Below are 26348 nucleotides of genomic sequence, written 5' to 3'. Positions count from 1 at the left end.
CATGATATTTGATGGCTGTTGATAAAGTCATTTGTATTTATTCATCGTTTATTCTCATCAGTCTATGTAACATAACAACCCACAGCCAGTGTTTCATTTCAACTATTTCAACAAGTGTGAGTTTGAAGTTTTGAAGAATTGTGAAACTATTGCCCCACAGTTTTCAGTTTTCTGGTTGGTCTGTTGAAAAAAGGGGAATCGAGGCTGATAAAGCAACAGCAAACATGTCCCCTTTCTTCACTCTGACTGTATATGTCACATAGACCAACCTTTAGTGGGAGACTCTTTTTTATTGTTTTAGGAGAACTGAGAGGGAGCAGAATGTGAAACAGTGGAAGGGAAAACACTCAATAACCTAATAGCAAACCACCAAGAGGTAATAACTGATGTTAGGGTTAAACATTTGCTGGAGAAGGAGAACAGGAGTGTTTTTATTGTTGGGTCACAGCATCTGTCCTGGACCATATGTTATTTTAATGAGGTCACAGTGGTCAGGCTTCATTTGATCTGAGCAGGTTCTCCACCAGCTTCAGACACAAAGGGAGATGACGATTGAGAAACGACGGTTTAGTCAGTGTCTATTTCAGTGGAATATTTGTCATGTGTGTTTCTTCTATGACCCAGTTCCTCCCACATTTCCTCCCTCTCACACACCCACACTACATTATGGGAAATGATAACACAATCTCTTAATTTGGAAGTGATCATGTCAGAAATCATCATAGAGTCAGTGGTTTACTTAATAGAATTTTCCTGTTTAATTCAGTGCTGTCTGTCACGATCCACACTCACACTATCCCTTTAAGTTCCTGTTGTTGTTTTGTGCCGCTCCGTGTTTTCTTCTTCTCTTCCTGCAGGAGGCCTGGTTGACCTACTTTCCTGACGACGCTGGTGATTGTCTCCACCTGCGCGGTTCCGCCCCAGCTGCGTCTGATCAGCTTCCAGAAGATTCTTAAAAGGAACCCCGGCTATAAAACTTGTAGTTCTTAAAAGATAAATGTTAGTATCAGTTTTAATAAATTGATATAAAAAACCTTCTTGAAGTCTTCGTTTTTATAAAATTTGTAAAAATAGTTTAACTCGTAGGTCGCCATTGTTGTTTACGTCGCAATGCACTCTGGGTAGTGAGGTAAAAAGGTTGACTGGGGGCTTCGGGACCCTGTTGTGACTGTTCAGCACAAACATGTAATCTGTTCAGCCTTTTCAATTTGAACCCGAGCGAAACATACAGGAGGAGGACAGCACTGACGATGTTTCACAAAACGAGCATCAAAATGAAGCGCAAGAAAGACGGGATGAGGCGAGAGTGGGACAAAACCACCGCCGCGTCACTGTATATCCATATATGGAGACGCAGTTGCCGCACGTACACCACAGGTTTTGTCCCACTCTCGCCTCATCCCGTCTTTCTTGCGCTTCATTTTGATGCTCGTTTTGTGAAACATTGTCAGTGCTGTCCTCCTCCTGTATGTTTCGCTCGGGTTCAAATTGAAAAGGCTGAACAGATTACATGTTTGTGCTGAACAGTCACAACAGGGTCCCGAAGCCCCCAGTACAACCTTTTTACGTCACTACCCAGAGTGCATTGCGACGTAAACAACAACGGCGACATACGAGTTAAACTATTTTTACAAATTTTATAAAAACGAAGACATCAAGAAGGTTTTTTATATCAATTTATTAAAACTGATACTAACATTTATCTTTTAAGAACTACAAGTTTTATAGCCGGGGTTCCTTTTAAGGCGGGACCACGCTCATTGCCAGCGTCAGTCCGTTGTTTCGCTTTAGCCGGTAAAGACACTCTGAACCTTGCTACTAGAAACTTGACTTTACACCATACTTACCGATCGTTCTGTCCAGGTCGCCACGTCTCCTGCCCCAGAGAAGACACGGAATCCTCATGGATTCCTACACCTCCAGAATCACTTCCTCCTTCGTCTTCTTCCTCTCGTCACCTCCAAGTCAGCGGCGCGGCCGCCATTCTCTCCTCTTCACGTCTCCTGCCCCAGAGAAGACACGGAGCACTCTTGGATTCCTACACCTCCGGAATCACTTCCGCCTTCGTCGTCTTCCTCTCGTCACCTCCAGCCAGCAGCGCTGCCGCCATTCTCTCCTCGCCACGTCTCGCTGAGACTCCTGAACTTTTCCTGCTCCAACCTAGAGTGAGTTCGTTCCCTTGGAACATCACCACGAACTTTACACTGCTGTGGAGTCACGGACGACATTTCGCTCCCACTGCTGCCCGTCACGCACACACGTATTCAGACACACAACCTCGCTATATACTAACTCGTCTGTTTACGTTGCTAAATAAACCTGTTTTTTTACATACTTACCTTGTCCTCTCTGCATTCGAGTCCTCCATTTCTCCTAGTCATTTCCCTTTAAAGGGAAACCGTAACAGTACGGACTGACCACAAATGGACTCGGCAGAGAAAGACATGTTTAGACAAGCGCTAACAGTTCACGGTGAGGCGATCAGTCGTCACGAGGCGCTACTTACGGACGTAGCTACGCCCATTAAAGAGCTAGCAGCTAACCTCGGGTCTTTGCTTCATTCTCCTTACTCGTTACCCCCGCCTGTCCAGCCTCTCTCGGTTCCACCTGTCTCCCAACCGGTTGTATCTACTCGTGAGCCATTTGTTCCGACCCCTGAATGGTTTTCAGGGGAACTGAACAAATGTGCGGGCTTTCTCTTCCAGTGTTCACTAGTATTCGACTTACAGCCTACTACTTACCCCTCAGATCAAGCTAAAATAGCTTTTGTAGTTAACCGACTCACCGGGAGAGCCGCTCAGTGGGCCGCAGCTTTATTTCAGAATCCCCAGACTCGACCACCCTCCTATGCTGATTTTTCCACTGAATTAAGCCGCATGTTCGATCATTCTTTTCAAAGTAGCGATGTTGCTAACCGTCTGCTTGCGCTAAAACAAGGAAGCTTATCTGCCACTGATTTCTCAGTAGATTTCCGCATCCACGCCGCCGAGAGCGGGTGGAACGATACGGCTCTACGTTCCATTTTTCTTCGTGGTTTGAATGATGAATTAAAGGATGAGTTGGCGACACGCGATGCTTCACCTAATTAAGAGTCCTTAATTGAACTCTCTATTCGTCTCGACTAAAGACTCAGGGAGAGGCGACGCGAGAAAAGACACACCCCACCTTTGCGCACCGTCAATTTTTCCACTCCCCTCTTAGTTCTACACCCACACCTTCTCCATCGGTCGCGCTAATGACGTTGAACACATGCAGCTGGGCTGCACTCGACTATCACCTACGGAGAGACAACGAAGAGTCAAGACCGGCGCCTGCATCTACTGTGGTCAATCTGGGCATCTCCTCGCTACTTGCCCTAGTCGCCCAAAAGCCTGAGCTCACTAGCACACGCAGGCGTGCTAGCGAGCAGAGCAGTTTCCTGTCCTCCTCCAACCTGAGTGACTCTGGCCGGCAGGGTTCGATGGGGTCAGGAGACCATTTCCCTCTCCTGCCTCGTCGACTCTGGTGCTGATGACAATTTTATGGACTTTCTCGTCGCTGAACAGGCTGGGATCCCTTCCATTCCCCTGCCTCAACCCAAGATCATCTCCGACCTGAACGGCAACCTGCTGGCTGAGGTCACCCATCACACCATCCCTCTCTCCGTCACCCTATCTGGAAACCACCAAGAAGAGATCCAGTTCTTTCTGATTTCCGCCTCTTCAGCATCGATCATCTTGGGTCTTCCCTGGCTGGCGCTTCACAACCCCTCATTCAATTGGTCCACGGGTCAACTAGCCAGCTGGAGCATCAGTTGTCATTCTCGTTGCCTACGATCCGCTCTACCCACGTTCCCGAAAGAATCTGGCCCAATCCCTGAACCTCCTAACCTCTCCAACGTTCCCGAGGCCTACCATGACTTAGCGGAGGTGTTCTCCAAAGACCGGGCCCTTTCTCTGCCGCCGCATCGCCCCTATGATTGCAGCATCGACCTTCTTCCCGTGGCCGTTACCATCTAGGAGGCTCTACAACCTCTCCAGAGAGGAGCGGCAGAGTATGGAGACGTACATCACCCAGTCTTTGGCTGCTGGCCTCTTCCGTCCTTCTTCCTCTCCAGTTGGTGCAGGATTTTTTTTCGTCGAGAAGAAGGATGGATCCCTCCGTCCCTGCTTAGATTTCCGGGGACTAAATTACATTACCATAAATAATCGCTATGCACTCCCTCTGCTGGACGCTGCCTTCAGCCCACTCAGTAAGGCACGCGTATTTTATAAACTGGACTTACGAAATGCTTACCACTTGGTCCGCATAAAGGAGGGGGACGAATAGAAAACAGCATTCAATACCCCGATCGGACATTTTGAATACCTGGTCATGCCTTTTGGCCTCACCAATGCCCCATCAGTGTTCCAACACCTCGCTAATGACATTCTGCGCGACATGCTGGACAGGTTCCTCTTCGTCTACCTGGACGACATTCTAATTTTTTCTGAGACGGAGGAGGAACATGTCCAGCATGTCCGCCTAGTTTTACAGAGACTTTTGGAAAACAGGTTGTTTGTTAAAGCAGAGAAGTGCTGCTTCCATACCCAGTCCGTTCCTTTTTTGGGTTTTATTGTGGAGCAAGGAAGTCTCTCACCAGACCCCTCCAAGATTTCGGCGGTGAAGGATTGGCCTACACCTACGACCCGGAAGCAGCTCCAACGCTTCCTGGGTTTTGCTAATTTTTATAGACGTTTCATTAAGAATTATAGTCGCATCGCTGAACCACTCACCAAACTCACCTCTCCCAAACAGGTTTTCATCTGGGCCAAAAAAGCTGAGGCAGCCTTCCTACACCTCAAGGACATGTTCACTTCCGCTCCTATCCTCTCCCATCCCGATCCAGAGCTCCAATTCATCATGGAGGTCGACGCATCGGACACCAGGGTTGGGGCGGTCCAGCCTCGACGACCAGAAGCTCCATCCCTGCGCCTTCTTCAGCCGACGTCTTTCCCCAGCTGAGAGGAACTACGACGTGGGGAATAAGGAGCTGCTGGCAGTCGTCTTGGCCCTCCAGGAGTGGAGACACTGGCCGGAGGGGACCGATCATAAGAACCTGGCCTACCTACAAGGCGCCAAGAGACTCAACGCCAGACAAGCTGGTGGGCCCTCTTCCTGGGCAGTTCAACTTCACTTTGACTTTTCGCCCTGGCACCCGTAATGTGAAACCTGACGCTCTCTCTCGACTCTACTCTCCAGACCCTCCTGAGCACGAGTCCGAACCCATCCTGTCCCCCTCCTGCATCCTGGGCGCAGCTAGATGGCCAATCGAGACCATGGTTCTCCAGGCCCAACAGACTGAACCTGATCCTGGAGGCGGACCCCCAAATCGCCTTTTCGTTCCCTCTGCCAGGAGCTCCGAAGTCCTTCAGTGGGGGCATTCTTCACGGCTCGCTTGTCACCCTGGTGCCGCCCGCACTCTCCATTTCCTTAAACAGCGTTTCTGGTGGCCGTCCATGTCCCAAGATTCTGCCATCTTTGTCTCTGCCTGCCCTACATGCTCCCGAGGGAAGTCCTCTAATCACCCCCCTGCTGGCCTCCTCAATCCCCTCTCCATTCCACACCGCCCGTGGTCACACATCGCCGTGGATTTTGTTACTGGTCTGCCTCCATCCAATAACAACACAACCGTCCTTACGGTAGTCGCCAGATTCTCCAATGCGGTCCATTATATCCCCCTTCCTAAACTACCATCAGCCTTGGAGACCGCCATCCTGTCTCCATGGTTTTCTTGCTGACATCGTTTCTGATCGTGGTCCACAATTCGCCTCTCAGGTCTGGAAGGCGTTCTGTTCCGCTCTGGGAGCTTACCCCAGTCTCTCGTCTGGCTACCATCCTCAATCGAATGGACAAACTGAGCGGGCAAACCAGAGCATGGAGGTTGCTCTGCGTTGTGTCACTGCTAGCCACCCCGATGAATGGAGCACCTTCCTACTGTCTCGATCCACACTCACAAAACAACACGGATTGGTTGTTTTGTGCCGCTCCATGTTTTCTTCTTCTCTTCCTGCAGGAGGCCTGGTTGACCTACTTTCCTGACGACGCTGGTGATTGTCTCCACCTTCGCAGTTCCGCCCCAGCTGCGTCTGATCAGCTTCCAGAAGACTCTTAAGGCGGGACCACGCTCATCGCCAGCGTCAGTCCGTTGTTTCGCTTTAGCTGGTAAAGACACTCTGAACCTTGCTACTAGAAACTTGACTTTACACCATACTTACCGATCGTTCTGTCCAGGTCGCCACGTCTCCTACACCTCCAGAATCACTTCCTCCTTCGTAGTCTTCCTCTCGTCACCTCCAAGTCAGCGGCGTGGCCGCCATTCTCTCCTCTTCACGTCTCCTGCCCCAGAGAAGACACGGAGCACTCGTGGATTCCTACACCTCCGGAATCACTTCCGCCTTCGTCGTCTTCCTCTCGTCCCCTCCAGCCAGCGGCGCTGCCGCCATTCTCTCCTCGCCACGTCTCGCTGAGACTCCTGAACTTTTCCTGCTCCAACCTAGAGTGAACATCACTGTTGGAACATCACCACGAATTTTACACTGCTGTGGAGTCACGGACGCCATTTCGCTCCTACTGCTGCCCGTCACGCACACGTACTCAGACACACAACCTCGCTATATACTAACTCATCTGTTTACGTTGCTAAATAAACCTGTTTTTTTACATACTTACCTTGTCCTCTCTGCATTCGAGTCCTCCATTTCTCCTAGTCATTTCCCTTTAAAGGGAAACCTTAACACTGTCTTTTATTTATTCACCTTTATTTAACCAGGATGTTCCATTGAGATTATTAATCTCTTTATAAGTATAGTATCAGTGTAACTAACCCTAACCCTTAAATATTAGTGTCTGCCTCATTCTTATTTTGTATATTCTGTTATTCTCTCATGTGAGAATGGGAAGATGTGCACTGCACTGAGATGTAAACAGGAATTCATCATTCTGACAAGAAGAGTTGATTCTGTGGTCACCACACACCCACACGCATGAATAGTACTTCAAAAACATATATATATGTTGTAAGAGGTTAACGGTCAGCTGAAATAAGGTTGACCTGGCTGATGTAGCAGCTCCTTACAAAAGCAAAACGACATAAAACGTACACGATACACAAATGAACAATAAAGCAGAATGATGGCAGTTAACAGATTGACCTCACAAGAGGTCACTGGAGCATGGTAGAAAAACATTTGGCCAAAGTTGTCAAAGCTCAGGGATCTGGGTGAGCAGGTGATCCTCTTACATTTTAATATGCTCGAGACTGATGCTTTTGTTTAAAAGATTTAGAGGAACAAAAATATGTAGATGAGAGCAAAGATGCAGCTACAACAAAGAACAGGGAAACAACTGGGTGAAGTAGATGAAGGAGAAAGCTGCAGCCGTAGTTAGATACTTCATTAGTTACTTATTTCTAATGTATTTATACTTGTGTTATAAGATCACAAGTGTTGAGGGAAATATTTTTTCCATTTAATGTCTCTGGACTAGTTCTATATTCTGTAATAAATACACTTGATACCCACAGTCAGCAGTTTATCCAGCAGAGCTTTAGAGATGAACATACCGCAGTTTTTGACATTTGAAAAGTAAACTGCGAGTGTTTTCATGATACAGTGAAGTGAGGCTGCATGTCTGTGCACTTTGTCATTTTTTGCAGAGAACGTGAACCATTAGCCAATGTCCATTTGTGGGTTTCTTAACTACTTTATAAATATATACATTAATGTACATTTTTCTGTGTGTGTGTGTGTGTGTGTGTGTCTGTTTTCAGAATCGTCACCGGAGCGACAATCAAGTCAACAACCGAAAAGCTCAAGTCCTTATCGACAGAAAGTAAGTTTGTGTCGTATTGTTTGTACATTTACATTTAAAGTATATACTCTACCTGTAAATGTAGAATGAATGATGGGAGTTCATTGTTGTATTGTGTCCCTTGTTTGTGCTGTAACAGTAGAATGAGGTTTGTACGCTTCGTCAATCAGATGCTACATATGAAACTCAGCGCTCAGACGTTCAGGTCAACAGGATATAAAACAAGCTCTGCCCAGAATCCTGCAGCTGTTTCCTGTAGGTTGGGTTAGGGTTGGACACACGTGACTTATTTAACACACACGGAATAAACAGATGAGTCCATACACAGGAAAAGAGAATACAAATATACCAGCACATATATCAGCAGGACAAAAATATGTCTATAAACTGAAGAACTGGAGGTCATGCAAAGGTGGAAATGTGCTTGAAATCTGAATATAATAATACGTTTGCTTTTATCTGTTTTTTTTTTATTGCTTATCTCTCAGTGAAGGTGAAGTTCACTGTCTCCATGTTTTCAGACACAAATTAGACTTTAATACTTTACTTAAGTGTATATATATGTTGTGATTCAACTAAGTAATTGGTGAGAAAATATTAATACAAATGATTAATTATTTTAATAATTAATTTTGTTTTTCTTAAAAACGGGGCATCACTCCTCTTAAGACGAGGAGAATGACAGAGAAACTGTCACTTAACATCTTCAAGTGTCTGTCGACTATGAGTTATCACTAATTAATAATAAGTAAATTAGTATTAATTAATAATTAACAAGGAAGGTATGAGATCGCACACTGGCTTCTTTCAATTACCCTTTGTCACAAACAAGCAAGCACAAAAGACAGAAACGGTCTTGTAATGTAAAGGTATAACATTTATTAAAGTATTAAAGTGATCAATAACAACAACAAACATCAATCCTCTAATCTACAATACTACTGATAGAAGTGTTCAAATGTGCAGGAAAGGGGCATGGATATGAGTGCAGGTGTGTGTGTGTGTGTGTGTGTGTGTGTGTGTGTGTAAAGTAAAGGGGACGTGTCACTTTAGCAGCTGGTGACAGCGTGGGAAACAAGAAGTAAACAAACAAAGCCAAAAGGTAAACAAGAAAGAGGGGTCTCTGACGTGGCAGTTGTCACGCCGACGCTCCTCCCACTTCCGGTATACAAAAAGTGGCCGCTACGTCGCGTAAAATGACGTCACTCGCAGTTACCGAGAGGCAACGCAAGATGGCGCTCGTGCTCTGATTTCGCCACTCAGCTCTTCCGTCTTTCACCAGCCGGGGGCGCTGTGTAAAAGAGGAAAGTTGAAGGGGGAAATGGAGTCAGCGGTGACTCGGAAGATTTAAAAGGAAGTCAGGTAGACAAAGGGGATGTATCGCATCAGAAACTTCTGTAGATCACACAGTTTATTCGGTGATGACCGGTTTAAACTGTGTTTTTAGCAGATCACGGAAGTTTCTCTCTCAATAAGTGATCGCGGGCTGTGCTGAGGACACAGGATCGCGATACACGGGAACAAATCACAGTGCAAAAAGGGAGACACGTGGGATGAATAGGAGCCTGATTCGACCACACAGATTTAGCTGGAGTTTAGCCAGTCAATCTGCAGTCTTACCGGTCGAATGGGGACTTCTAATACAATCGCGCTGTCGGTGCGCATGGAGCGTAAGGCACACTAGCTTTAGCTTACCAACACTATTCTAAACAAGTTACAGCCGTGTGTGAGACACAGGACTGGACTAAGAAAAGAAAGAATCTTCACAGCTTGGCCAGCAAGGATGTAGATCTTGTGTTGATTCTCTCCTTAAACACATACGTCAGCTCCCGCGGACAGATACGGTTGGAAGAGGCTGAATTCAGGTTTGAATTTCAGTTTTGGTACCTTTGCCTCGGGGGCAGGGCATCCCGTGATGTCCACCAATGGGTCAGTAGTTGCCTGTTGGTGACGTCATTTACCGCACTGGCTTGTGGGAAATGAGTACATCACAGCTGGACGCTTTGGGGGGATGGATTCCTTTCCTTTGTTCTCCACCATGTGGCTCCTGGGGTCTTTCAGACCGCCATTTTAGGTCCAGGTTGCATTCTTGTTTTCCCAAAGAGGACAGTGAGGCCTCACAGTCATGCTGTGCCCAACATATAAGATATAAAATAAAATTGCAGAACAACAGATGAGGACCTAAATGTTGATCTGTGAGATTAGTTTATTTTCTTTATGAATTAAATTCATTAAAAATGCTTCATTTTCCAGCATGAATTGAAACAAAAAGGTAAATGTCATTTACAGACACAGATAATAAAAGAACCTGACAGGAACATGCAGTGGAGGGTTGGATTAAATAATGTGATTTAAAAACATTACATTACAAACATTAGATCATTAGATGGTTCTGTCCAAACATTCACTGACCAGTGTCTCCTGTTTCTGCTGTTTCTCCTGTTCTCAGAATACGCAGTGAGAAATGGATGAACATCCAGGTCGGAGACATCATCAAGCTGGAGAACAACCAGTTTGTCACCGTGAGTAACTGGAGAATGATTTTTCATTTTAATTTTCCATTCTCCAAAAAATGTCACCTACTGTAACTTTATTTTATTTGCAATCTGTGCTTCCTTTTATGCCATGACACCTCACCACCATTTATTTTGCAATATAAAGAAATGAATTGATAGAAACTATAAAAGAAGAGAATGGCACTCATACTGCTCCCCACTGACCAAAATCCATTCATTTTTTCATTTTCATTCCATTAACCTCTTCTTCCCTGACCCTCTTTTTGGAGTCCCTGCTCGAAAATGACATGCCCAGACTAAATAGAGTAAACCTCTGCAGTTACAAGCTCTATGTGGATTATCTTGGTATAAACAAATAAAGATAACACTTGTGAGATTCCACCAGAGGTGTAAGTTTCACTGTAGATGCGACTGTGTCAGAGTAAATGTACATGGAACACAGCATAACTGAAGGATTTTTTTCTCTCGCCTAAAAAAATTGCATTTTAAAGCAAATATTACCTTTAAAATATGTGGACGAGCCTGATGCTGCTGAAATGAAGCAGAGTGAAATTACAGAGGTTTTCTCACTTTTGGCACAGTTTGGAACCATCTGTGCCATTTGAGAGTTCTTAGGTACCAAATTATTAAAAAAACAATTACATTTTATTTATATGTCACTATTGGTCTAAAAAGAAAAAAAAGTATGATAACTTGCTGTAAATCGATGCTCCCTGTGCGGTGCGTAATTACAACTCTGTGGCTCTGCAGCACCTTCAGTTACGCAGCACCATAGCTCTGGCTTACCTTGGTCAATTAGGGTGATTGACGGCTCGTTTTAAACCTCTAAACCGGTAGAATCAGATCCCGGTCTCCAAATGCGTGTCAATCACTTAATTATCGAGTCAAAAGGACATAAATGCATATGACGCATTTGGGTGGACATTCGCCCTTCTCTAATCAGAATGATCTAATGTCGCTCTGTAATGATCAATCAGACTGGGATTTGTTCCCAAAGCATGCTGGAAAGTGTAGTTTTTCATTAGAAGTGGGTTGTTGTGATAAAAAGCAAAGGTAAGACAATATTTCTAGTTGTATTTCTTGAAAGTCATTTGTTGTTTTGCTCTTATTTTGGGGCTGGATCCGTGAATCTTGGTCGTAGAGTGATAAAAATGATACCGTTGGAATCCGTAGATTCTCCGCTCTCCAGCCGACGTGTTTTTTTTGTTTACATAATCATAATAATAAACATAAGAATGATTTATATGAGCTTCTAGCTGAGTTTCTGACCTTTCTGTGGGAATGCAGCATGTCTGTGTTTGTTAAAGTTAGATATGGTTTTATGACGCTTTTGTCGCTGCGTCTAACATCCCGGGGGCAACCGTGAAGAAGAGGTTAAAGGGCCCATATTGTGCAAAATCAACTTTTTAATAATTTTAGTACTTATATTTGGGACTCAGGAGGCCATACCAGTCCCCAAAATGTGAAAAAACAAGACTCAGTCATGTTTTAGTGGTTCCACTTAGTGTAAGTATAGGCGATAAAACATGCAATGTTTAAACCTCCCGCCCAAGTTACGACACAGCGCACATTTCACCGTGAATGTTGGCACCCCGCCAGGCAGAGTACTTCAGAGCTCCACTGTAGCTCCTCCTTGTCCCTGTGAAATACGAGAGTGCAAGTGAGGGAGGAAGAGTGGCTGAACAGCTGAGCACAGTGTTTTACACAAACTTCCAGCCTCAGAGGATTTGTGTGTCCAGTGGATATAGTTTATGTATGAAAAAATATGCTGGATAAAGTCAGCAAACGTGTGTTCGCACCACTTCGCATCAGACTGTTTTGTGAACCTCGGTCAGTACAATTCTGGACTGAGCAGAAGACTGAACGTGAAACGGGGAGCAGGACCAACTGTCCGTGGGGAGACTCCAGTGGAACTAACTGTAAGTATTTTTTAGAAAACACATGCTTAGTTTGTCATTGTTTGCCTAACGCCAGCAATGAACGTGTTCACCGTGTCAGTGCAGTAGGCTGACTCGTGAAATGTACTGTGGTGTTTTTGTGCTCGGGGAAATTGGCTTTAGGTTCGTATGCTTATCAAGTATCATGTTTGTATGCTTCGCTGCTAGCACGAGGAGAGACGTGGCCTCCGGCCTAACAAACGGTAATAACTTCTAATAAGGTATGTTTACTTTGTCATTGCTCGTGTAACGGCAGCTATGGCTAAATGTGGTTAGCTTCACAAGCCCTTTGTTGTTGATCGTGTATGTAAATTCCTATGCTAGAAAAACACCTTAAACGCACCAGTTACGTGCCGCTGCAGTTAGCAAGTGACATGTGTGGATCAATAATATGAAGAGCACACGTTTGAAAGCACTGCAGAAAGGTAACAAAGGTAGGAAAATATCAGTTAACTGCAAACATTTAGGCTTCAATGTGACGGACGTCGAGCAAAAGTAAATTGTTTGCAAAGTTTCTCGCGCTGTCGGAAACAGGACCAGCGACACCACAACACAGTCCTCTATTAAGGACACTCTTTACAATGCCGTGTCTATTAATCGTGATTTCAATATCAATCAAATTAATCTTTTTTGTTATTACGTATGGACATACAGCCACACCAAAGTAAGCCAGTTATGCAGCTAAAAAATGTAATGTAAATCATTACTTTAAAAGAATCCAACTAATGTTTACCTGTTAAATACAAAGAGGCGATAAAAGAAGTCCTACATTTGAAAATAAATCTCCATTGTATGAATATTTTGGGAATATGTACAATGTGTTCTTATTCTGATTTAGCATTTTATTCTTTTGTCTCCCAACACTTTACCTGGCAGGCATGCACTTCAATGAAAATACAGCCAACGTTCAGTAAGTTTTCTTTTTAACTTTTTATTGAAAGTCACACTAGAAATGTAAACGTCCATTAGAAAATGTGTGTAAACAAAACAAATATATAAATGACACTAGTAAAATAAATAAACACAACAAATTAAATACAATATTGCACTTTCTGTTATTGCAGACAACGTGGATGAAATAGTGGACCTGGTGTTGGAGAAGGTGTTTCTGGAGCCTGGTCCATACACAGATGCAGTTATGAGAATGTCCATCCCTGAAGATCGCTCTGCACAGTTTGAGAGGCCGGACAAAAAGGAGGTGATTGAGCGATTTGTGACGAGGTTCAGTCAAGGGCAGGTCTGAACCCCACATAGATGTCTTCAGCCTCAGGGAACTCTCTCCATAGCGCCACACAGATGGGCAGTGGCACACCAAAGTTTTTGTCCCAGAAAACTGTAAAGGCTGAACAGAGTGTGTGTATATAAATGTTTAGTTGTACATGTACATTTTTTACTTTAGTTTACTGTTTTTTTTTTTCTGTCACACAATGTAAACATGTCAATAAAGTGTGCTGAGAGTGAATTTGATTTTGTTCAGAAATGTAAATGTGTTTGATATGTAACATTTTAACAATAGTCAAATTACCTTTAGAAATGGAAAAGAAGGAATGTACGGTGGCCGACAGGGGCAAACGCACTGCAAATCCCAAAACACCAGCAAATGAGAAAACACCGGCAAACAAGAAAACACCGGCAAGTAACAAAACAACAGCAAGTAACAAAACACCAGCAAATAAGAAAACGCCAGCAAGTAACACAACACCAGCAAATAAGAAAACACCAGCAAATAACAAAATGCCAGCAAGTAACAAAACGCCAGCAAATAGGAAAACACCAGCAAGTAACAAAACGCCAGCAAGTAACAAAACGCCAGCAAATAAGAAAACACTCAGCAAGTAACAAAACACCAGCAAGTAACAAAACGCCAGAAAGTAACAAAACGCTAGCAAATTTAAGAAAATGCCAGCAAGTAACAAAACGCCAGCAAATAAGAAAACACCAGCAAATAACAAAACACCAGCAAGTAACAAAACGCCAGCAAATAACAAAAAACGCCAGCAAATAACAAAACGCCAGCAAGTAACAAAACGCCAGCAAATAAGAAAACACCGGCAAGTAAGAAAACACCGGCAAGTAAGAAAACACCGGCAAATAAGAAAACACCGGCAAATAAGAAAACACCGGCAAATAAGAAAACACCAGCAAGTAACAAAACGGAAGTGCTTCGGGTCTGTGGGGGCGCTGTCGTGCAGGTCTTCGACCAACCTGTTGACTCGCAGTGTTGGAGTAGCATCCAGCTGCAACCCCGGAGACCAACACCCTGGCGTGACAACAACACCCTGGCGTGATAATAGTGGTTTAATGTACAGGATTTTTTTTCTAAAAACTTTATATACACACCGAAACGATGGGAGTGGTTTGAAGGAAGTGATTTTTATCTTAAACAAGAACGAAGGAAGAATATAAAAGTACGTTAGCCTGTCCATATATTGAGCGCCACAGCGGGGACAACGACCACCACCTAACCACCGAATAAAACCTTGTCAGATATCAATGTTTCTTCCCTTTACTACTACTCACTGTTTATTTGTAAAACTAACTAAACTAAATCTTAAAAATAAAATTAAAAAAATTGTCATGTCATAATTTTACAATAAAGGTTTCTATTTTGTATTGTTTGAACGGTGATTATTGTTGTAAGTTTGTTTGTAAAACTAACTAAACAAAATCTGTCACGAGGGTGTTGGTCTCCGTGGCTGCAGCTGGGTACTATCGCAGTGTTGGGTCAAAACTTTTTTTTCAAACTTTATTTAAACTTTTCCAGTACACATATACAAATATACAAAATACCTCAAAGGGAATATAACATTGCATCTGTTCTTATTTGCTGGTGTTTTGTTACTTGCTGGCGTTTTGTTACTTGCTGGCGTTTTGTTACTTGCTGGTGTTTTCTTATTTGCTGGCGTTTTGTTACTTGCTGGTGTTTTATTTGCTGGCGTTTTGTTACTTGCTGGCGTTTTGTTACTTGCTGGCGTTTTGTTATTTGCTGGTGTTTTCTTATTTGCTGGCGTTGTGTTACTTGCTGGCGTTTTCTTATTTGCTGGTGTTTTCTATTTGCTGGTGTTTTGTTACTTGCTGGTGTTTTGTTACTTGCTGGCGTTTTGTTACTTGCCGGTGTTTTCTTGTTTGCCGGTGTTTTCTCATTTGCTGGTGTTTTGGGGTTTGCAGTGTGTTTGCCCCTGTCGGCCACCGTAGTAATGGAACAAAGTAAGTAATTTTGTAATTTATATACGTGTACTGTTACAATAAAAACAATAAATAAAAATAAATAACCAATCAACTTGCACTGCTGCACTCCTTGCAAACATTTACAACATGCAAAATACACTAATAACACAAAATCAAAACAAAATACTCAGTGCTATACTCCCTCAGCACAACATTTATCATACAGGACTGCAACTCTGCTGAAATGTTTACGTGGTGTAAACACGTGACGCTTGTCCAAAGTCTGAACAAGTGTCTTGAATCCTGGGTTGCTTATGGTACTGATGCTTACATGTCCTTCACTACCATACATGTCACAGCCTCCGTAATCTCCTGATGTCGTGGTGGGATTATGGGGCAGCATTGTAAAGAGTCTGCTGTGAGGACCGTGTTGTGGCGGCGCTGCTGACGAGCTGAGTGAATAAGTTGGTCGTGTTGCCTTCAGGAGCAGACAGACAGTGCGAGAGACTTAGCAAACAAATTCATTTTGCTCGAAGTCCGTCAATGTGTTTCCAGTTAGCTGATATTGTCCTACATTTCTTCTCAACCAAAGGCTACCTTTCTGTCGTGTTTCCACGTTCTCTCCTCATATTATTGATCCACACACGTCGCACACTTGCACGTAACACAGGTGCATTCAAGGTGTTTTTCTAGCATAGGAATTTACATACACGACGCGCCCTGCGGCACGTTAATTGTTTTTCTTCGATTCTAATGTTTTTATGATCGCGAGAAGCCAACATCGTGGTCACTCTATTCATTACGGTGAAACACAGTAACAACGGTTAAACGGACATTACTATGGGGTATATGGAGCGGGGGTTGGGACGACGCTGTATGACAATAGGTGATAAGTGGCGACAGTATGGCTGTGGATATTAGATGTCGAACATAACAATGATGTAACTAAGTTATTACGGAGGAGCTGAGAATAAAAAAGGGTGCTATTACATTCCCGCTGGTGTGGAGAACACAGGAGTAGCATGCTCGTTACTGAAACAAATCTAGAGTTTTATAAGCAGTGAGTTACACAAATAGCGGCCAGCGATCGCAGTATTTAGTCCGCGACCGTTTTTAAACGACGTACAAACACAAACATTTTTAAGAAAAGTTCAAATAGAGATCAGAACTAACCATTCTGACACGTCCTGTTGCAGTCTACATACAACTTCTGCTGTAGTTTCCTTGGTCTCATTCACATGTAAATGACCAGGCACAAAACCGAGCATTCTGAAAAAAGCTGTTTTGGCAGGGTTATTGAACTGCTATTGTGCTTCATCCTTATGGTATTTTGACTAAAGCATGTCACAGACATGTTCATTAGGGCATCAGGAACTAGTTTAACTTGGGGTAGTAGGGTATAATATGGGCTCTTTAAGTACTGGGAGTTTGCATGTTCTCCTCGTGTGTCCCCATGCTTCCTTTGGGTTCTCCACTTTCCTCCCACAGTCCAAAAAACGACACGTAGGTGTGAAAATGAGAGTGAATGCTTGTTTATATCTGTATTTTGACCCTGTAATTGACTGGTGACCCGTCCCAGGTGTCCCCAGCCTTTCCCCCATGTCAGCTCCCCAGAAACAAGGGGTCCCCTGAAAGAACAGAGGAAAATGCTGGAGAATGCTCAAGCTCACAATTTCAAAGAGAGTGGGGACGGAAGCCTGGATCTACACTGTTTTTCAGATTTGCACCAAAATCTAAAAACATAAGCATCATCTCTCCACAAAATCAGTAGACATCTCCTCTTCCTCAGAAATATTGTGCCATTATTCATGTCATACAGGCCAGTTTGATGTTTTCTTTTATCAGAATGACAATCTAAGAAGAGTTTTCATTGATAAATCCATGTGTACCTTCAGGCAGACCTCCTGCTGCTCTCCAGCAGTGAACCACTCAACCTGGTTTATATTGAGACAGCAGAGCTGGACGGGTGAGTCAGTGTTTCTGTGATTCTTCTGAATACACTCTTTTCTGTCTCTGTGTTGTCCACCTCTCTCTTCTTGTCATCATAGTGAGACTAACCTGAAGGTGAGGCAAGCCTTAACAGTAACAGGAGACCTCGGAGACGATGTTGAAAAACTAGCTGACTTCAATGGTAAATAAAAAAATACAACACTGCTTACATTATGGCCTTTAATATTATTATTATTATTATTATTACTATTCAGTGCCTGCTGTCACTTGTCTCTCTGTGAAGGCGAGGTTTGCTGTGAGGCTCCCAACAACCGCCTGGATCAGTTCACAGGAACACTAACATGTGGCGGTCAGAAATACCCACTCGATAACAAGAAGATCTTGCTGAGAGGCTGCACCCTGAGGAACACGGAGTGGTGCTTTGGACTGGTGCTGTTTGGAGGTGATAGGACGTTTCCTTTAAATCATGGAATGTCTCGTTCTCTGTGGACCTTGTTCCATGTGTTTCTCTTTTGTCTTTCAGGTCCAGAAACAAAGCTGATGCAGAACTGTGGGAAAAGCACATTCAAGAAGACGAGTATAGATCGTCTGATGAATGTCCTCGTCCTCTGTGTGAGCACAACACAACATTTAACACAACAGATGATGTGCTGCCTGTTAACACTTTTCTAGTTTGTAATGAGATCAATTAAAGTCCTCATTTTACAAGTCAGTACTAAGAACTCAACACTGCTGATGTGAGCAACACGACACATGCAGAAACTATTACTTTATCTGTTAACAGTTAATTTTTTGTATTATTATTCTGTTATTGTTATTATTGTGAGGGTTGTGGATGAGCTGGTGTGTATTTTGACTTCTGACCTTGGCTCTTTGACCTCTGACCTTGGCTCTTTGACCTCTTCCACACAGATCTTTGGTTTCCTGGCCTTCATGTGCACCATCTTGGCGATAGGAAACTGGTTCTGGGAGGTGAACGAAGGCTCACAGTTCACAGTTTTCCTGCTGAGGCAAGATGGCACTGATGCTGGTTTCTCTGCCTTCCTCACATTCTGGTCCTACGTCATTATCCTCAACACTGTTGTGCCCATCTCTCTCTATGTCAGGTAAATGATAAGACACAAAGCCTGAAATTTAGGGATTTAAATGAGCTGAAATGATTACAAACATCTACATCTTTTGTGGATCAGTGTGGAGATCATTCGACTAGGAAACAGCTTCTACATTGACTGGGACAGGAAGATGTACTACGCTCGCAATGACACCCCAGCCGAGGCTCGGACCACCACCCTGAATGAAGAGCTGGGCCAAATTAAGTATGTCTTCAGTGACAAAACAGGGACACTCACTCAGAATATCATGATTTTCAACAAGTGCTCCATCAACGGCAAATCCTATGGTAAGATTGAGTACAAAGTAACCTATGGTCAAGATGATTCAATATACACTTGCAATTTAATGACATGATATGTTTGGAATCTCTCTCGCCGTCTTTGCAGGAGATGTTTATGACTACACTGGTGAACGACTAGAGATTTCTGAGGTGAGCTACTGAGTACAATATGTTAGTATTGTTTTCCTTTTTAGAAGAAAATAAGTCTGTCACAGATGTGATTACACTGTGAACATCTTACCATCTTCTGTTGTCTCTCCAGAATACAGAGATAGTGGACTTCTCCTTCAACCCATTTGCTGACCCACGCTTTGTGTTCCATGACCACGCCTTGGTGGAGGCAGTGAAGCTGAAGAACCCAGAGGTCCATGCTTTCTTCAGATTGCTGGCCCTCTGCCACACCGTCATGGCTGAGGAGAAGACAGAAGGTGTGTGTGTGTGTGTGTGTGTGTGTGTGTGTGGGTGGGTGTGTGCGTGTGTGTATGTGGGTGGGTGTGTGGTGTCTAAGTATATGGAAATATGTTTGCATTATTAAATACATACGTAGATTGCATGTCACAGCTGAACAAAGAATGACATTTTCTCTCCTCCAGGTGAGCTTCTCTACCTGGCCCAGTCCCCAGATGAGGCAGCGTTGGTCACAGCAGCTCGAAACTTTGGCTTCGTGTTTCGCTCACGTACACCAGACAGTGTTTCCATCGTGGAGATGGAACATCAGCTCAGCTACCAGCTTCTGGCCATCCTGGATTTCAACAACGTTCGCAAGAGGATGTCTGTCATAGGTATAATATTATAATAATATAATTTTTCACTATTTTTGAAAACCTCTGTTCTTATGCATGTTTGTGTTGACAGTTCGGAGTCCAGAGGGGAAACTCTCTCTTTACTGTAAAGGTGCAGACACAATCATCTACGAGAGGCTGCATCAGTCCTGCAGTAAACTGATGGACGTCACTACAGAGCACCTCAACGTCAGTACTGTTTTTACACCTGTGTCCACCTGTAGGTTTTCATGAAGACAAAGTGTTGCATGGATTTAAGTGTTTAACTTATCCAGCTACAGAAATAAAGTTCACATGATGAGTCCAAAAAAACACTCAGGAAAGTATAGGATGTTGAAATTAACTTTTGTTTAAAGAGTACAATTGTACTGGATGTAGCAACATTATCCATTATGTCTGTGAAGATTAACCTTGTGAAGGGTCAGAAGTAGAATCTTAAAAGAGACGTGTACCTGGACTTCCTACAAGATGGCGGACGGGTAGACAGCATAGCTTTTAGCTCGCCCAAGTCGGTAGTAATAAATCCACTCAATTTAAGTAACTCGATAAAAACATCATTAACTTTGGGATGAGTGGTCGCCGAAGCCAGAGAAACATTAATACCTCCAAGAAAACTCGACAACAGCCTACAAAAGAAGAGGTCTCCGACGAAAGTGAACCTGAAAGTGAGAAGTCAGAGAAAATGGACCACGCCGAAACGCTGAAAGCTGGACTCGCCAGCATCAGCAACGATATACGAGACCTCAAGCAAGAACTCCGTAACGAGCTGACAACATTTAAAGACGAACTCAAAAGTGAAATGAAACAAGAAATCGCCACCTTAAGACAAGACATGGAGCGGAAGCTTACAGAAAATCACAGAGAACTTAAGGAGCAGAAGACGAGCATAACCGAGGCACAGGCCCGCATAGCGGAGTTGGAGGAGTATAACACAGAGGCAAGCGGCCTTCTATCTATCTAATCTATCAAATTCAACGTGCTCACAGAGCTCTCATACGAAAACCGGGTCCGAGCGGTGCTCCGAGAGCAGAAGTGGTCAGCTTCCTTAAGTTTGAAACCAAGGAGATGGTCCTACAGAAAGTATGGAAGAAGAAGGGGATACAGGTGGGGAACAAGAAAATCCAATTTGACCACGATTACCCCATCAAAATTTTTCAAAGGCGCAAAACATATCTGGGTGTCAAGAGAGCACTAAAAGAAAAGGGGATACGTTTTCAGACCCCATACACGAAAATGAAAATCTACTGGAACAGCGGTGTTAAGAGCTATGACAACGCGAGGGATGCAGCGCAAGACATGAGAGCAAGGGGATTAACCGTGGACGTACCAGATGTGGACGCGGGGCGAGCTGAGGAGATGACCCGAGGTGCTCCGGGATGGCAGCGAATAGGAGACGGCAAACCGAAGCAGGATACGATGGCACATTGTGCGAAGGAAAAGTTGCAAGAGTTCGAGAGGAGACCTGATATTAAACATCATGTCTGTGTAAAAAGGTAACAGGGCTTTAAATGACACTGACCCAGTTCAATTCATGTGGAACTAACGAGACAGTAAAATTAGGTTAGTTGAGTTAGATAATGCAAAAGATCTACAGTTCAGTAAAGAATATTACCGACAGGACGAGGGATACAAAGGTTGGACTAGACTATGCTGGTCACAGCTCTAGGTCTAGGGATGGGCCCTCACTGGAGAGGATTTCCCATCCACCCGCCAACAGGGACTAGGGGGAGAAGAAGAAGGATCCCCGTGTGGAAGTCACACAATGTTCATAATTTGTTCAATGTTCAAGTTCATGTAATGTTTGAGTTGCCGGGGAATGCACTTACGCACAATAGTGAAGTAATATGGTATGTAATGATCTGAGAATAATGTCCTTAAATGTAAATGGTCTAAATACGCCTAAAAAGAGAGGAACAGTTATAACAAAATTGAAAAAAGAAAAACTACACGTCATATTTCTACAGGAAACTCATCTTTCCCAGACAGAACATGAACATTTTTAAAAATTTAAAAAAAATGAATCCCAAACTTAACTATATTTGTTTGTGAAAAGGAAATCCAAGGCAAAGAGGGAAGTTTATGCACCCCCAGAAAGCAGCAAACACTTCTTTAAGTCCCTGTTTAATGTCATTGCAACAAAAATGAAAGGTACTTTAGTCTGTGGGGGGGATTTCAACATAGTTATGAACCATAGCTTAGATACAACAAGTTTAAAAGGAACAACAAAACAGATATCAAAATTTGTAAAGGTATCTCTAGAAGAAATGGGAATGATAGACATATGGAGAAGTCTCAACCCTATTGAAAAGGATTTCACACATTACTCTGCAACACACAATGTTCATTCGAGAATAGATTATTTTTTCCTAAATGTGGGGGAGAGACACAGAGTGATTGAGTGTAAGATTAGAGGTGCTGATATATCAGATCATAATGCATTATTTCTAAAAATAAATCTGAATGCCAGAAAAAGACAGACAATATGGAGACTAAATGTAGGCATATTAAATAATGAAGGACTGGTGAAAGATTTGAGGGAGGATATTAGGCAATATATGGTGGAAAATGACAATGGAGAAGTGGGCCCACACACTATATGGGATGCTCTGAAAGTGGTTGTTCGAGGGAAATAAAAGCTAGAACCTCATTAATTAAGAAAATCAGAAGAGAAGCATATTCAAATCATTCTGTAACATTGAGAGAATTAGAGCAAAGATACCAGAAGACAAATGACCCAAAAATATATAAACAAATTAAGGACACCAAATTGAAGATATCTGAATTACTATTGGATGAATATGGTAAGAAGAACATATATTTGAAGCAAAATTATTATGAAATTGGCCCCAGAGCGACAAAACTTTTAGCAAAACGTATCCGTAAACAGCAAGCTGTGAATACTATACAAAAAATTAGAGATCCACATACCAATACACGAACCAGAGGGTATAGAGAGGATATTTCAGGGGTTCTATAAAAAACTATATATGCAGCCACCTGCTGCAAATGCAGAGGAAATGCGAGAATAGATTTACTATCAATTGGCTCTAGACAAAATGAAAGATTAACAGCAGACATTACAAGAGAAGAAATTATTCAGGCGATAAATTCATTGAAAAATAATAAATCTCCAGGGAGCGATGGCTACCCTGCAGAATGGTATAAGGTTTTTAAGGAAGAATTGATACCAGCACTCCAGGCCTCCTTTAACTGGACTCTGAAAGAAAATAAAGCACCACTAACGTGGAGAGAAGCAATTATTTCAGTCATTTTAAAACCGGGCAAAGATAAGGATAGGTGTGAAAGCTATAGACCAATTTCAATATTAAATATAGATTATAAAATATATACATCCATCATCTCCAAAAGAATAAATGCATTTATTGAAGAATTAATAGACGAAGATCAAACAGGGTTGATATCAGGTCGCCAAACACAAGACAATATCCGGAGAACTTTACAAATAATTGGCCAAACACAAAAAGGGAAGCAAAGCACTGTACTGGTTAGTATCGATGCCGAAAAGGCATTCAACTGTGTTAATTGAAATTTTCTTTATGTAAGTACTAGAACCATTTGGTTTCAATAATACATCTGTAGAACTGATTAAAACACTGTATCAGAAACCTAGAATTAAAATGAATGGAAATTTGACCGACAAAATAATGTTACAGAGATCGACCAGACAAGGATGCTGTCTGTCGCCGACTCTCTTTGCGATATTTATAGAGCCTTTAGCTCAAGCAATTCGGCAAAATAAAGAGATTAAAGGTGTCACAGTTAAGGGTGAGGAGCATAAAATTGGGCTTTTTGCTGATCACATAATAGCTTTCCTCGAACAACCGAACACAACACTCCCTAATTTGATGAAGCAACTGGAACTGTATGGATATTTCTCAGCATATAGAATTAATGTATCTAAAACTCAGATTTTAGCACTCAACAAAATCCCATCGAGGGAGATCCAGGAAACATACAAATTGAACTGGAACCTAAAAGCAATTAATTATTTGGGTGTTATGGTCACTAAAAATCTTTCTGATCTGTATAGTGCTAATTACAAACATTTAAAACAAGAAATACAGAATGATATAACAAGATGGTCTACCTTACCACTGGATTTAAATTCAAGAATTGATATAGTTAAAATAAATATACTACCCAGATTTTTATATGTGTTCCAATCCCTGCCAATAGATGTCCCTCGAAGCCAATTCATAGATTGGGATAGAATGATCTCTAGATTTGTCTGAGGTGGTAAAAAACCCAGAGTCAGATATAAAACTCTCCAGCTCCCCAAATATAGAGGTGGTATGGGGCTTCCGAAACTGATGGTGTATTTTTACGCTGCTCAACTGAGACCTATATACTGTTGGTGTAGGTCGGAATTTAGAGCAAAATGGAAAGATATAGAAAAAGAAGTAAACCAAATACCAATTCAAAATATGGTCGGGGATAATCAGTTATATAAGGAACTTAAGATTAATATGAATCCAATAACAGTACACACATTAGATCTGTGGTTTAAAGTACTGAAAAAGTACAAGATCCAGAGTGATGTTAAAATATTAAAATGGGTAGCCTACGACAGCAATTTTTACCCAGCAAAATATGATCAAAGATTTACAAGATGGGCAGAAAAAGGAATAACTGCTTGGTGTGTACTAGAGAACAAAGGGGAGCTGGTGAGTTTTTAAAATCTCAGAAGAAGTTATGAATTGGATTCTCTCGAAAAGTAAGGAACTACTATTAAAAGGAGATCAAGTTGGACTCTTCTGGGGGAGTGAATGATGTCATCCGAATCATAACTAAAGCATATCAGGACAGTAGCATAAGAATAGTCTCATCATTATATCAAGGATTGAGTACTAACAACAAACATACAACTAAATATATTAAAGCGGAACTAGACCGGAAGTTCCTATTATCGCTGTTTTTTTTGGTGTGTATCTGAGTCATTAACTTGTTTATGAAGCCTGGCGGTTCGAAACAAACAGTTCAGCCATTGCTGAGAACGTTGTGTTTTATTGTAATCTCGGGGCTCAACGAGATCACTGAAAATCCCGTAATAGTTACGTAAGCAGCGGTTCTCCTGAACAACCGATCGTCCTGCTCCGGGCGGTAGTCCGGGCACATCCGGTTGCGTACATTGAACCGCAGAAGAAGAATAACGTCCGTTGTGGAGGTGTTTCACGAGCGACAGTGTCTTCTGACTCTGGGTCTGACTCCGGTTTAAAGTCATAAATGGGACTGCGGCGGGGAGTCGTGAAGAAGCTATTTTTAAACACTGTTAAAACAATGTTTTGATAATGAGGAGCAGTGCATCCGCCGTTCCAGAGGGGGGCGATGCGCTTCTGAGAACGGATGTGCTGGATAGTACTGGCCAATCACAAGACTCTCTCTTCTGGGGGTGAAAGTTCACTCTGAAACATCGCAGCTGAAAAACACTGTCAGAAAAGAGGATTTCTATCGGCTAGTTTACAGAAACTAGGAGGTTTTTGACCATAAAAACAAGTTAATATATGTAAGTAGACCTCCATAACTAACATATATGTGCAACAGGACCACTCTATGTGACCTTTAAGGTGAAATGGGAGGCAGAACTCAATGTAGAAATTACAGATGAGGAGTGGCACAAAATGTGGGAGATTCATCACTCCTCCACTAATTCACGAATTTGGAGGGAGTTTGCATGGAAGAATCTGATCCGTTTTTTATAAGGGAACTACAGCAAATATTAGGATATGGAATTCCTAAGACCTGTCTAGTGCTTTATTTATGTAAATTTACAGAAGAGATTGATATTACTAATGATGGTTACCTGATCAAAATACTGCTGGTGGCAGGCAAGAAAGCCATCACTAGGAAATGGGGAAAGGAAACGCCACCAACGAAAGATCAATGGATAACAATTGTGGAAGATATATTTTTGATGGAAAAATTTACACATATATTAAGGCTACAGGGAGCACAACTGGACAGGAAATGGGAGAAATGGACCCATTACAGGACTCTAAACGCTGACACTGGACTGGAATAATAATTGAAAGATACACCATTTTACAGGACTGAATGGATAACGTTCACTTCCCGGGCAATATGTTCAGTTTGCATGTATTTGTTTTAAATGTTGGAAAAAAATTTCAATAAAAATTTAACTGACAAAAAAAAAAAAAAGATACGTGTACCTACACGTAAAGTTTAAATCCATAATATTGGTCTTTGTGCATCTGTGATCTGCAGGAATTTGCTGGAGAGGGCCTGCGTACTCTGGCGCTGGCCTATAAGGATCTTGATGAGGACTACTTTAATGAATGGAGACAGCGCCACCATGAGGCCAGCATCACAATGAATGACCGGGAGACCAAACTGGACCAGTTGTACGAGGAGATAGAGAAAGATCTGCTGGTAAGGGCAAATAAAACACGGTCAAAGGAGCAGAATTTCTCTTGTACAGAGCTGAAAAAGGCACAGTATCACGATGATGATGATGATGATGATTATGTTCAGCTGCTCGGAGCAACAGCCATAGAAGACAAGTTACAAGACGGGGTTCCTCAGACTATTGAGCAGCTTTCCAAAGCTGACATTAAAGTCTGGGTTTTGACTGGTGACAAACAAGGTACAGAAACATATTTAATCATGTGCAGTTATTCATGTTAATGTCAACAGGGTTACATCATCTTGTTTTATGTTAAATCTATGATAATAACTTGTTTAGTGCATGTTATGTTGGATGTAGGATATTTCAAATTGTTGCACAGATATATTT

General features: G+C 42.6%; 1 protein-coding gene and 1 long non-coding RNA gene across 2 annotated transcripts in view; both read left to right on the top strand.

The window, feature by feature from the left end:
- Nucleotides 1–26348, top strand: part of LOC310939807 (phospholipid-transporting ATPase ID-like) — a 46481-nt gene that overhangs the window by 5428 nt on the left and 14705 nt on the right. The window contains exons 5-18 of the mRNA XM_083904651.1: nt 7790–7851; nt 10280–10352; nt 17347–17417; nt 17500–17582; nt 17685–17843; nt 17925–18013; nt 18314–18507; nt 18592–18800; nt 18901–18944; nt 19057–19222; nt 19388–19576; nt 19650–19765; nt 25820–25984; nt 26087–26198. Of these exons, the coding sequence (XP_083760777.1) occupies nt 7790–7851; nt 10280–10352; nt 17347–17417; nt 17500–17582; nt 17685–17843; nt 17925–18013; nt 18314–18507; nt 18592–18800; nt 18901–18944; nt 19057–19222; nt 19388–19576; nt 19650–19765; nt 25820–25984; nt 26087–26198 (1732 nt within the window). The remainder of the gene's footprint in view (nt 1–7789; nt 7852–10279; nt 10353–17346; nt 17418–17499; nt 17583–17684; nt 17844–17924; nt 18014–18313; nt 18508–18591; nt 18801–18900; nt 18945–19056; nt 19223–19387; nt 19577–19649; nt 19766–25819; nt 25985–26086; nt 26199–26348) is intronic.
- Nucleotides 12081–13482, top strand: LOC310939650. The gene is made up of 3 exons (XR_014593050.1): nt 12081–12265; nt 13160–13193; nt 13348–13482. It is a non-coding gene; the product is annotated as an uncharacterized lncRNA (long non-coding RNA).

Source organism: Microchirus variegatus (genome assembly GCF_963457635.1).
Source record: "Microchirus variegatus genome assembly, chromosome: 18".
Taxonomy (NCBI): Eukaryota; Metazoa; Chordata; class Actinopteri; order Pleuronectiformes; family Soleidae; genus Microchirus; species Microchirus variegatus.
Note: the sequence above shows the minus strand (reverse complement) of the source record. Positions and strands in the feature narration are given on the sequence as shown.